The sequence below is a fragment of the Mauremys mutica genome, chromosome 10 (assembly GCF_020497125.1).
Source record: "Mauremys mutica isolate MM-2020 ecotype Southern chromosome 10, ASM2049712v1, whole genome shotgun sequence".
NCBI classification, from domain to species: Eukaryota; Metazoa; Chordata; order Testudines; family Geoemydidae; genus Mauremys; species Mauremys mutica.
In genome coordinates this window covers 17823219-17836535 of record NC_059081.1, presented here as the reverse complement: position 1 = coordinate 17836535, position 13317 = coordinate 17823219, and the positions used below count along the sequence as shown (strand labels likewise).

Sequence of the window (13317 nt, the reverse complement as noted above, 5' to 3'; positions counted from 1 at the left end):
TTTTGGGGCCTCTACACAGTGATTGGGTTTTTTTTCAAGAAAAACTGCTGATGGAATGGCATGGACTTGAAAATTAAACTGATGCATAGCAAAGATGTTCTTTGCCTTGTGATCGGGAATGCCAACCAGAATTATAAGGTGCCACAAGTACTCCTGTTCATATTATTTCAGTGTCCCTGTTTGTAAAACCGGTGAAAGTGACACCAGGGGTTGGCTTGGAGCATGTGGATGCTCTAATGACCGCCAGTGCTAAGTACCCGGTAGACAGGGTGAGCATAAAGATGTTTAGCATTCTGGCCGGCAGTTGTCAGTAACCAGGAAAACCTTTTTTGGGACAGTTACCCAAAGCAGCTCGTAATCAGGTTTATCGATAATGACACCTTCAATGGCAGCTATGTTAAAAACTCTTTTAACTTTAAATATGTATGTGGATGGTGAACAGGTGCCAGCGAAACCCCTACGACCTGATTTTGAGAATGGAAACTGCATGAGGGAGTACATGCAGCTCGTGCAGGTGATTGGGAAATATGTAAAAGACAGATCACTCTTGACTGACCATCGTGAATTTGCCCAGAGTTACATGCTGTATGCCTTCAGTCTGACCCCGGACTAGGAGTGCGCTAATCATTCTCTGATTAAAACTGGAAACCTGAGAGCGGAGATTCGGTTTGCAGTGGTGCTGCTCTCTACGGTTAACATGATAGTGTATGGGGTTTTTGATAATGTACTTGAAGTGAACCATAGAAGAAACATCCTGTTTGACTATATGTGATTATGAACACCATGCAGCTAAGATGTATTTTATCAAAGGATGCTTCTTTTTTAGATGTTTTTCCTAATGACTTGCTCCAAAAGGGGTCTGTGTCCAGAAGACCTTTGGGGCTTATTGTTAACACGCACCCCCATGACTTACCCAGGGAACACTGGCTGGCTGGCCACCTATTTACCAAAGCAGGGGCCGGGCGAGTTCTTTGACTCCTATGGATTTCCCCCAGACAGTAACTTTTTTCCTAAATCTATTATGACTTTTTAAAATCGTAACTCTAATAATGTTGTCATGCGGTTATCATTGTCTATACACCTCTACCTCGATATAACGCAACCCGATATAACATGAATTCGGATATAATGTGGTAAAGGAGTGCTCCGGGGGGGCAGGGCCACGCACTCCGGTGGATCAAAGCAAGTTCGATATAACGCGGTTTCACCTATAACGCGGTAAGATTTTTTTGGCTCTTGAGGACAGCGTTATATCGAGGTAGAGGTGTATATTTTTTTAAAGCAACATAATAGGGTTTTATCATTTGAGCGCATTTTAAAATTGTATACCAATGATTTACCAGAAAATGACCGGACGGTGGTGCAGTTTGTAAAAGGGAAAAAGTCAGGTGTGACCAGACTTGTTCCAAACATGTTTCAACATGTCCAGACGTGTTTGTCTTGTTGTGAGTTTAAAGGGGCGCATCAATAAAGCATATGTTGATTTTTGTTCAAGTCTTTTATTTTACACTGTCAACCAATTGAGCTTTTGTTTTTTAGCAGGTACATTTTTTAAACGGGGTGATGCTACTTATGGCCTTGGCAGGCTCTAGACCTGTTTTTAGTCATTCTAAAAACTCTTTAATGGTAACATGTCCTACAGTGGACATAGGCACATTCAGCTCTGCCAAGTCTTTCATAAAAAAATTCCACCCTTTAGGAGTCCTATTGTTAGTGAAAGAATAAAAGCCAGTTACCCCCCTGACTAAATCGAGCATGAGAGACCCTGCAACGACTTCCCCCCGATACACAAAACTTCCATTATTGGCCCAAGAAGAAACATCTTTATGCTGTCTTGAGTTTATTTAACAATATTTCAGCTTTTTTCTTATAGCAAGGATTTACCCCCCCCCCCCTCCAGTATCTCCCAAATAACAAAGTCTGATGAATTCCCCCTCAACTTCGGGAGGTTTAATTTCCTCTTGCTATTGCTCAGGGAGAAAGAGACCTATTTTAGTATTTTCTGCTTCACCTTGCTTGAGCAATACCAGGTATCTTTGCAGGACCCTCTTGTAAAGTTTAGTCTTTTCGTACTTGGATAAACTCTATCTTTGATGAATGTCTTTCATCTCTGAATCCAATTGGGGAGTGGTTGTAGTTCTGATATTTTCTTCACAGCTAGAGGCGCATTTTATTTGTTCTAACTGATGACTAGAAATGAGGTACAATTTTTCAGCATGTTCCATTATCAGTTAATTAAAAGGGCTGACAGTAGAGGGAGTGCAAAGCTCAACAAAGGACCAATAAAGCCCCTGGCCTGTTTTACAAATAGCTTTTTTCTTTTGAGGGATACCCTTTTATCGCTCCGCTTTTTAATAATCCCCCGTTTTCTTTTTAGTACGCTTATTTGTCAGGGTTTCAGAGGAACGTTTCCTTTTCATGTATTGAGCGCTATTTCTGAGATGGTCGCTACCAGGTTGTAAGAAGCCAAGCATAGAATAGCCTTCCTTTGCTGCAGTTTGGCTTTGATGAAGAATCTTAAAAGAGCCAGGTTTCTCTGCACACAACTAGACATGATTGTTGGGGGGGGACTACACTTTTTTAAAAAGGGGGTTTGATAAAAATATTTATTTTTTTAAGGTGTATACACAGCGTCAGTCTGGGGGGAAAAGGCCTGTTCTTAACCTGAAGGCTTCAGGCATTGAAGCACTTAAATCCACCAGCAGGTACCCATAGGGATTTTTGGTAGCATCCTCAAAAGCCTCCAGAAAGAGTTGTGTTTTACCAGGGTACATTTGCCGGGACAAAGTGGTTATTTGCAGTTTATTGGGGTTTTTGTTGTTGTTGTTTTTTAAAAGAACCATATACTTAGTATTTAAATTAATTGTTTGGGTTTTTTTCCCCTGACAAAACTGTTTTGCACAGTGTACATAATACTTAGGTTCCTGTGGTGAACATATTTGTTAAAGGCTTTCTCAATTTCACACCTTTCAGAAGCACACTCTATTAGATCATCTATAATAACGATATTCACTTTATTACTAGGAAATAACTGTTAATCATTAAAAGTATCAGGTAAACCTTCCAAAAATGTAATAGGTGGAAATTTTGCAACAGCTCTTTATACAATGATTGCCAACAGCTACAAGACCACACAAGATTTTCAGGCATGCACAGTAACAGCTTATTGCTGTTTTCTAACAATTGCTTTATATAAAATGATTTTCTAGAATTCGAAGGATCACAAAGCAAACAGGAAAAGGGGTGAACAAACTGAACATGGCTCTTCACCATAATATCCGTATGGCAAAGTTTTAAAATCCGTCTCTTTTGTCGTTAATGACTTTCTGTTTTTTTCCCCCCACAATCTCTTTTGAGACCTCTCCCATGGGGTAATCCCAGACGAGGAATTTTAAATTTTCAAAATAAATTTGCTCGCTATTCCCTGAGTTGAGCATGATCCCTTTTACTTTCATACAGGTCTTACCGCTAGACAGTTTGTACCCGTATGTTTTAGAACCAGCTGACACAAACTTCACAATGTGTTCATCTGGAGGTATTTCACTGGTCAGATCACCTAAATAATCCCGTAGGGTTGGGTTCCATGCCCCTTCTTTACTTACAAAAATTACAGAATCTGTATCGTGGTAAAGACACCACTCCTGTAAACGATCTAACAGATGGTAGACCTCTAGCCTGGCATAAGCGGTGGTAAAGCATGCGATAAATACGTTAGTATTGCTGGAAAGGGTGCAGCGTTCTTTTGTGTATTTCCAAGATATTACAGCCTTGTCATTGTCAATAAACTTGCATGATGAGACATCATTTTAAGGTACAAAAACGTACTCGAAGAGCCCGGCGGGGTCCATCATTATACTGGTGTTAAATTTGTTCGCTGACCAAATTTCCCCCCCAAGGAATTTAAAAACAGCTTTGAGATATATCTTTTTGCAGGGTTTCCTTAATCCTGTTTAGACGCAGACACATGCCTTCTCTTTCACGGTACTCTTTAATGTACTGTTCTGTGTTTTTTTTTCAATTTGTCTGTACACCAGTGAGGGAACCCCAAGGCCTGTTGTTTCTGTCTTGGGTGCATTTTAATGTAGTCTGAAAACAGGGTATCTGAAGAGCAGTTAAAGTGCCAGATTTCATAAATCTCAGCAATCCTGTACCCTTTGTCTAAAGCCTCCACCAGCTCTGTCGTGCACCAAGTCCCTGTTAAAGCCCTCTCCTCCAGACTGTACATGCAGCGATCCTTTTGTTTTGTTTCTGCACAAAGGATGCACAGGGGAATTAGTTTACTCCCGACTCTGTACAGTAAAATGGGGAAATATAGGCCTCTTGGAGGGTACACTTTAATTTTGGCAATGCCAAAGTACAGATGATATCCCCAGAATCCTCATACACGATAATGGGGTGCCCCACTGGGTATTGTTTAGTCTTGTTAACAAAAGGGTAGAGACTGGTAAAATCGTAGTAATGAATCTGCTCTACGGGCTGCGGTTTGTAATACAGACAGATGGTGTTTGCTCTACCTCTGTAAAGGGCATCTCTAGGAACCAAAGGTTTTTTTTCTCATAAAAAAGCTCCCACCCAGTTATCGTTAGGTAGCATAGTCTTCCATTCGTGTTCCCATATGGTCTTTACCTCAGACCCATGTCTTTTAAAAAATTCAGCCTTAATCATGGTTCGGTTGAACAGCTGGCTGTAGGTAACATTAAGCAATGGATTGTAATAATTTTCACAATAGCAGACAGGGCATCCGTGAGAAAAAAAAACCATTAAATTCAAAGGCCATAGGTTTACAGGCTATGATGGCATAACCATCCAAAAAATAGGACCCCGCATTAAACTCCCCACCCTGCAAAGCATGTTGGATGTAAATGTTCTCTGTGTGGGCTATGTAAAGCAACCATTGATTGGCCGGCGTGGAATCTCTCTTTTGCGGCTTGTGGTAACTATCTAATGGTAGAAGGACTATGGTTCATGGTTTTAAAAAATTGAAGTGGTACATGGCCATGGATATTGGTGCTAATGTAAGGTACTGAAAGGGGTCTGTACACTTAGTTACCATCTCCTGGGTTTTTAACAATCTGCTTTTTTGTCATTTTCATGACTTTTCTGAACCGATCAGAAGCCTCTTGTAAAATTTCAACATCTTTTTGACAATAATAGTCCAGTTCTTTCTGGAGATTGAATTTGTTTTGGCGATTGTGTTGGTACCAGTTCAGAAATCCCTTTTTTTCCCTTCAGGCATCATGTATTATACTCCAAAGTGTGGAAAATACCCCTTGACTCCCTCAAACCCCATAGCCTTGGGTAACTTGCTGAGTTTCATGGGAAGAAAATTTAAAGAATCTATAAATCTGATGTCTAAGTCCAGCACCATTACACACATTCCCACCTTGCATTACGGGGCTGACAGCCATTTTTCTTTAAACAATTGTCTGAGGATAAAATAATAATTGTAGCCATTAGCATTATGAGCGATAAAAGTGTATCCCCTTAAAGCAATTGTCTTCAAAGGTTCGAACAAATTCCCTGACAGATTCTTCCCCCTTAAATTCCTAGCTGGTTTCTTTATCTAAATAACCTATCTTAATATTTTTATTTTTTATTTAATATTTCAAAATAACTCTTAACATTCTCTTTTCTTAACCTACCTTTATATTTTCCTCTTATTTCAAAATAACTTGTTTTTCTCTAAAGTATTTTTTTAATTCTAACAAAAAAGGATCTTTTTATCATGTGTTTACTAATCTTTAAAAACTATTGCTGCTTTCTTCTATTTAATAACCTTTCTTTCCTTTTTTCCTCTAAACCTAACCAAAATCTTTCTTTTTGTAAATCTTTCATAACCAGCCTCTAGTCTTTCATGCTTTTTCTCTAAACTTTTCAAAAAACAAGCACACAACATTCCCGCTATCCAAAAATAATATTTTTTTCTTTCAAAATGGCCGACAGCTAAACCTAACCAAAAATCTTGCTTTTTAAAAAACCTCCTTTCCTTTAAGCTCTCTCACAATATCCAGCCAAGCATATCAAAGCACAAGCACGCAACATTCCCCCGGCCAAACATAAGAAATTTTTTTTTAAAAACCCTTTCAAAATAGCTAACGGCATGAGACCTATACATGAACAGAAACGGAGACAGAGGGCGGGACATAAGTCTTAAATTGGGCGTAGAAACCTGTCAAAAATAAATGGTGATGAATACTATTGAGGTTATACTAGTGCTGTGAAATCAACTGGAAAGCGTCGCCTCTGTTGGTCTACACTGAAGATGACAACCTACTATTCCTATCAGTTCCTCTCTTAATGCTATTACCTAAATGGGAATGAAGGTACAAAGTGCTCCAGGTCACACAGGAAGTCTGTGCAGTGCAGTCCCAGGGCATAGTACCCACATTGTCTGAATCCCAGGCTAGTTCCTTAACCACTAGACCACCCCCCTCACCTAAAACTCATTACTGAATTGGCTGGGAATCAAACCGAGGTCAACTGCTTGAAAGACAGCTGTACTCATCACATTACCACCAGCACTCCAGTTCTTCCAGTAGTTCAAGAGGCAGAGGTCTATGCAGGGGATCTAGAAGCTCCAACCCTGCTGACGATACTTTTTCTCTGTTTTTGTCCCAGTGATCTATCTACTAGTGGTACCTCTTTTCTGTTCCTTAGAGCATGAACAGCAAGACCTGAAGAGGAAGAGATTTATGCAAAGAGGCAGCAGGACTGGGAAAGAGAACAGGTCTCGATGTGTGTGCTCTGCTCAAACTAACTAATGCACCTTATGGTGCCTGCCATAGTGAGAGAGCGGGCGGGGGGGCAGAGATTCTAGCTGTAGAGAGGGAGGGAAAAAGAGGCAGGCTATGTCATGGAGATTTGTTATGATGATGATAATATCTAGCTCTTATATAGGGCAGACCATCATTGGTCAGAATAAGAGTTGGGGGAGTCTCTTCATGCCACCACATCTCAATGGAATTCTGATGTGTTTTGGTCTCATATTTACTCCTGGAACTGTGTTCTGGCTTATTAAATATTCCAGCACTGACTTGACAGAACACTAGTAAATGTAGAATAGGGAAGAATCCTGCAAGGACAAAGATGAACTGGATGATGTAATCTTTCTGTCTCTAACTGGCTCCGAGCCTAGTTGTTGATCACCTTTAAGATTCAGCTGCTCCAGAGGCTATTTTTAACTATAGTGATAGGTGTTTGTAATTAGAATCTCATCAGTGCTTTCATACTTGAATGGTCCCTTACAGTATGTATTAACTACTTATGCTAAACAATCTGTTCCACCTTGCATTTTGCTGAGACACTGAGACTTCCTTTCCCAGACCTGAAGAAGATCCCTGTGTGGCTCGAAACTTCTCTCTCACCAACAAAAGTTGGTCCATTAAAATGTATCACCCCAGCCACCTTGTCTATTTAAACATCTGTAAGAAGCAAAGCCAAAAAGGTTATAAGGAGGGTGGGAGAAAGGGACTGCTATGAAAATTAAGCTGCCCTGTCTCCACTTTGAAGTTTAATTAAAACAAGTAGCTAGGGAATTTACCGGAGAGGTAGAGTACCCCTGTTCAAATCCCTTCTCATCAAGCAGAGGACAAACTTGAAACAGGAGGTCTCCCACATTCTGGGTGAGTACCATAACCACTGGACTAAAGGTTATAAAGGAAGTCCCTGTCTTCCTTCTCTTCCCCCCACCCCGATGTTTTTGTGTGAAGTTAGGCAGCCTCTGAGCACGCCTTCCAGATTGGACCCTACAGCAAGATTGGCAGAGGAATGCCTACCCTCCCATGCTTTGTGGATTGACCTGGGGTTTAGGTGGGAGATAGATGTCCGGGTGCCTGGAGTGAGGCAGCAGTGCACATGCCCAGAGGCAAAAACATAGGTGTCTAGGGAACAATTACTGCAAAATCTTAGGCACCTAGTGAGGTTAGGCAATAACTGAGTGGAGATGTTTTGAATCACAGTGTCACCTAAAACTGGGATTTTAGGCACCTAAATTCCTTTGTAGTATATTCATTTAGACCCTGGAATGTATCTATCTAAGGGCCTGGTGCTGTGAGGTGCTGAGTGTCTACTAAAGATGCTGAGCACCCTTAGCTCCCATTGAATTTCTGTACTCTTCCACAGAGTCTTCTTGGAGAAATAAGATAGATAAGACCTGAATTCCTAATATGTAAAATAAGCAAGGAAGACTAGAGAACTAGTGAGATTATGACTTCACAAGTAGCAGTGTACCGAAACCTGAGCAAATGAGAGGGGAAAGAATAAGGGCAATGCATTACCATTCCAGCAACTTAAAAATGCTTTTAGAAAGAGGTTGTCCAGGCAGTCACCCAACAATACTGAAAGCCCAGGTTTCAACCTACCCTTCACCATCCAAGAAAACTGGGACATCCTAGATAAAGAAAATAATCTTGTCAGTTGAGGAAGGAGTTCTACACTGAGAATTTAAAAAAAAAATTAGAAACAACCATTAACATTTTCACATTTAAAACATGCAGCTTTATTCATGAAGAATACCCTTTTAAGTGAATGGAACATTGAATATCACTGTGTATTATTTATGTATTAATATTTACATTATGATCATTAGGTTTCATAGTTAACAACTGAAATAAAGGGGGAAAATTCACAACTCTCATTGAGCTATTTCCCCCCCCAAGAAACTTGGTATTGATAACACTGCATTGATTTCTATTCAGACGGTTATCATCATCACAACTGAAAGAAATGAAATCTCTGTAGAACAGCAGGGATCCCAAAAATCTGCAGGTACAACCTAAATCCTTAGGACACGGAAATTCCCACATGTGGATTTCCAGTGCCCTTGCTTTTACTTTGAGGATACCGTAAATACTATCATTTATATGTAGATTTTATTTGACATTGAAATGGTAGAAATACACATATGTAGGCATGTACACAAATATACAAAAGGATACAAATTTGGTCTCTGTTAAAGTTATTCAAATTGTTTTCTGTCAAGACCCAAAAATGCCAGAGCATTGCCAGCTTTGAGTTTATCCTGTAAAAGAATGTATATTTTTTATAGCAAACTTTACAAATGTTGTGTATGTTAACACCTAAGATATGGAAACAGGATTCTATTAATAATGTTTCAGGAAATCTCTTTCTGTGGAATTACCTGCTGGAGGAGGCCTGGAATGCTGGAGCCGTGAAATGATCTTACGAGGATTCCTCTGTATCAGTCTATGGGGCTGGTGTAGAGAGTTTTTCCTAACTGTCTCACAAAATGAGACCTGCTTCCACTCTCGGAACTGGGTAGATTCCTACAGAGCTGAACAGATCTCAAGAGATCCACAAGTTTCTGTGTCTCCATATTGGCTCTGGGGTCCCCACCCTTGTCTCCTTGGCTGCACAATTCCACACTGCCATATTGTTCACTCTTCATTTCCTGATTCACTATGGAGTATATTGTAGAAGCTTGCTGGATAGCTCACAGCTTTCTTAAGCTGTTTAGGTCCCAATTCAGCAGTCTATCCCTATTCAACAAAGCACTTAAGCACGTATTTAAAGTCATATCTAAGTCAAGCTCATGCATGTGCTTTCAGTGTTGTGGGGAACTGATTTTTAAAGACTAAGGGGCTGATCCCATACCCTCTGAAGTTAATGGAAAACTCTCATTGACTTCTTAGGGCCTTGGATCAGGCGCTAAAAATGGAAGCTTAAAAACTGAAATAAAAAAATGTAAAGAATTTTACCTTTAGTCCATTATCAAACTCTTCCATAGAATCAATCAGTTTTCCAGGTTCTAGTTCCCCTAGTGGAAAAGGGTAATCTGTTCCCAAAAGAACTTTGTCCTGCAAACAGAGAAACAAATTGGGTATTTCATAAAAAAGCTGCACATTCTCTGTGGGGTTCTTAAAAACAGTATAAAATGATGAGTATATGCCACACAGATTTTCTGTGGTATCTGTTTCAATCATCTTTAAGATTCTAAGTTTTGTTTTCTAAAAAAAACCCAAACCCCAAAAAGAACACTTCCCAAGGTTTCCTGTATTTTGTACAAATTTGAATGAACAGATTTTTGTATAGAAGGGGGAGACTGACTGAACCCAAGAATGATGATTTTAAGGGCTAGCTATGCTTGGGTGTATTTTCATCTTGATACATGGAAAGTTCAAAATGTAAATCCTTGGCATATGGAAAGAACATATATCCCTTTGCAGGAATGTGTTGAACAATGAAACCCTTCCTAGTTTGGTTAACTGAAATAATCTGATATTGCCTTGAAATGTATAAAACAAAGTATCCAACACTCATCTTCTTTGGGTTCTGACCTGGGTTGACTGCAATACAGTGATTCATAATGGGGTCATGACCAGGTGGTCCCATAGTTAAGTTGCCTGTAAAGGGGAAAAGATGGGCTTACCTCCTTTATGGTATGTAAAAACATCTGAAAGCTTAGTTTTATTTCTGCTTGTTTTTCCCATTATAAATCCATATCTTGTGTACCTTGAAAGATTCTGTGGTAATTGGAAAACTAATGGAATTAGGACATTGTAAGAGACCAGAGACTAAAAACTGTGCAACTGAGAGGGGGAGAGAATTTTAAGCTGTTTAAAACACCTTTTTGATCAGATGGTTTCCCCAGTTTGCTCTATATGTAGTCCACACTAACTCTACCAAGTGAAAACTTACTGCCTTCCTGGGCTGGGTATTATTCATATAAAGGAACTAGAATGAACAGTATAAAGTGCAGTCCAAACCTTCACCCTGGGTTTGGCTGCTCTCAGAATGCCTTTTAGGAATCTGGTCAGTTTACATCTTGGGTATTCTAAAAAAGAGAGCACCATTCCCACCTTCCTTATTCTTGGTTGAGCCATCTGCAAAAATGAGTCAGAAAACCACACACATTTTCCAGCAGGATCAGCTCCTGTTAATAGTACAGTGTCAGGCAAAAACTGACAACTTGTTGCACATCTATTTAACTCTGATGTCTAAAGAACAGTTGGAAGCAAAATGTAAAAAGAGTCAACCTTTCTGTCTCATCAAGTACGGTAAGAGAGCTTATATACATGCATCTCTAAGAAGCCAGAAGTCCTCCAGAGACTACCAGATTTGATATTCCAGGATGGATACACACACATGGAGATCTGGAAAACTTGGGCTATATTTACACTATGGACCTTACAACGGCACAGCTGTTATCACAACTTTGGAATGCTTGGGGTTGGCAGTATTAAAACAAAGCCATGAAGCATATTCTCAGGTGTTTTAGGATGGGATTTATTTTATTTGCCAAATGCTGCTTATTTTTTCTGTCTCCAGTAGGTGTCACCCTGGGCTCTCTGAAAGAATCTGTACAAGAAGATATATGAAAGTGTAGAATCTGCAACTTGGTTGTATTTCGTATGTGTACATCTGCTTCACTACAAAAACCTTGGAGTCAGATTAGAATAGGAGAATGTATACCCTTTTTGTCTGCTAATACAATTTCTGAGAACAGTTTACATGAGAAACGTATTAGGGTCTGTGTATTTAAACACCTCAGGATGCTACTTGATTTACAGTATATTTACTGATATTGGGACATTTTCTGCTCCAGAATACACACTTGGGAGAGAAACGTTGTTTCTTCCGTGCGCAACATAAGATACTGTACAATATTATTAGATGGATTTATTTGGAAAGGAGAATGAAATTCAATTTAGTATGTCAGATAAGCTCAACCAATCTAGGGAGATTCTTACATTTTTATTTAAGGTTCCTTATGTGGGCCAGAGCAGAAGAAAGTCTGACGCGCTGGTTTTTGTTCCTCACTAGAATCTCTGGTGTAAACTATCCCAATTTAGCTTTTGTTGTTAGTTTCCTCTGATTTAAAGTATTTTACAGCTGATCACGCTACTGCCAATGAACTGACCTGATGAACTGCAGATAAATAAGGACCTTTGGGAATATTGTGCCACTGATTTCCTGAATGGCTTTGGACAACTAAGCTTCTCCGTGCTTCGGTTTTATCGCCGCCTATAAAATGGTGACTGTAATGCCTATTCACAGCCACCTCCCTCCCAGAAGTATAGTGGGGATTCATTAGTTAATGTTTGTAAAGCACTTTGCAGATGTATGGGACTCTTAAGTCTTAACATGTTATTTATTAATTATTATCTAGGAGTATGGCCTAAATCCTTTTTCCCACTGAGGATTTGTAGTTTGACATATGAATAGATCCACTTAATATTGCAGCTCCGCTTTAAATAAGACATAGATTGCAGGTAGGGCTGTCAAACAATAAAAAAAAATTAATCGCAATTAATTGTGAGATTAAAAAAATCACAATCGTAGTTTTAATTGCACTGTTAAACAATAATAGAATACCATTTATCTAAATATTTTTGGATGTTTTCTACATTTTCAAAAATATTGATTTCAATTACAACACAGAATACAGAATGTACAGTGCTTATCTGATATTATTATGTTTGATTACAAATATTTGCACTGTAAAAAAGATAAAACAAAAGAAATAGTATTTTTTGACTCACCTCATACAAGTACTGTAGTGTGATCTCTATCGCGAAAGTGCAACTTACAAATGTGGACATTTTTTAAATAATAAAATAATAAAAAAAAGTTGTTACATAACTGCACTAAAAAACAAAACAATATAAAACTTTAGAGCCTACAAGTCAATTCAGTCCTTCTTCTTGTTCAGCCAATCGCTAAGACAAACAAGTTTGTTTACATTTATGGGAGATAATGTTGCTTGCTTCTTATTTACAATGTCACCTGAAAGTGAGAACAGGCAATCGCATTGCACTGTTGTAGCGGATGTTGCACGGCATTTATGTGCCAGCTATGCTAAACATTTGTATGCCCCTTCATGCTTTGGCCGTTATTCCAGAGGACATGCTTCCATGCTGATTACGGGTTCTGCTTGATAACGATCCAAAACAGTGCAGACTGATGCACGTTCATTTTCATCATCTGAGTCAGATGCCATCAACAGAAGGTTGATTTCTTTTTTGGTGGTTTGGGTTCTGTAATTTCTACATCAGAGTGTTGTTCTTTTAAGACTTCTGACAGCATGTTCCACACCTTGTCCCTCTCAGATTTTGGAAGGCTCTTCAGATTCTTAAATGTTGGGTCGAGTGTTGCAGCTATTTTTTTAGAAATCTCACATTGATTCCTTCTTTGCATTTTGTCAGATCTGCAGTGAAAGTGTTCTTAAATTGAACAACTAGGTCATCATCTGAGACTGCCATAACATGAAATATATGACAGAATGCGGGTAAAACCACAGAGCAGGAGACATACAATTCTCCTCCAAGGAGTTCAGTCACAAATGTAATTAATGCATTA

At 39.2% G+C, this 13317-nt stretch overlaps 1 protein-coding gene across 5 annotated transcripts in view; it reads right to left on the bottom strand.

Moving 5' to 3' along the window:
• Positions 1–8649: 8649 nt before the first annotated feature.
• ACMSD (aminocarboxymuconate semialdehyde decarboxylase) overlaps positions 8650–13317 on the bottom strand; it is a 79223-nt gene continuing 74555 nt past the window's right edge. For all 5 annotated transcript variants that reach the window (XM_045032331.1, XM_045032330.1, XM_045032332.1 and 2 more), the window contains 2 exons: positions 9717–9815; positions 8650–9019 (listed from right to left, as the gene is read on the bottom strand). In XM_045032331.1, coding sequence (XP_044888266.1) covers positions 8957–9019; positions 9717–9815 — 162 coding nt within the window. In that variant the 3' untranslated portion in view covers positions 8650–8956. The remainder of the gene's footprint in view (positions 9020–9716; positions 9816–13317) is intronic.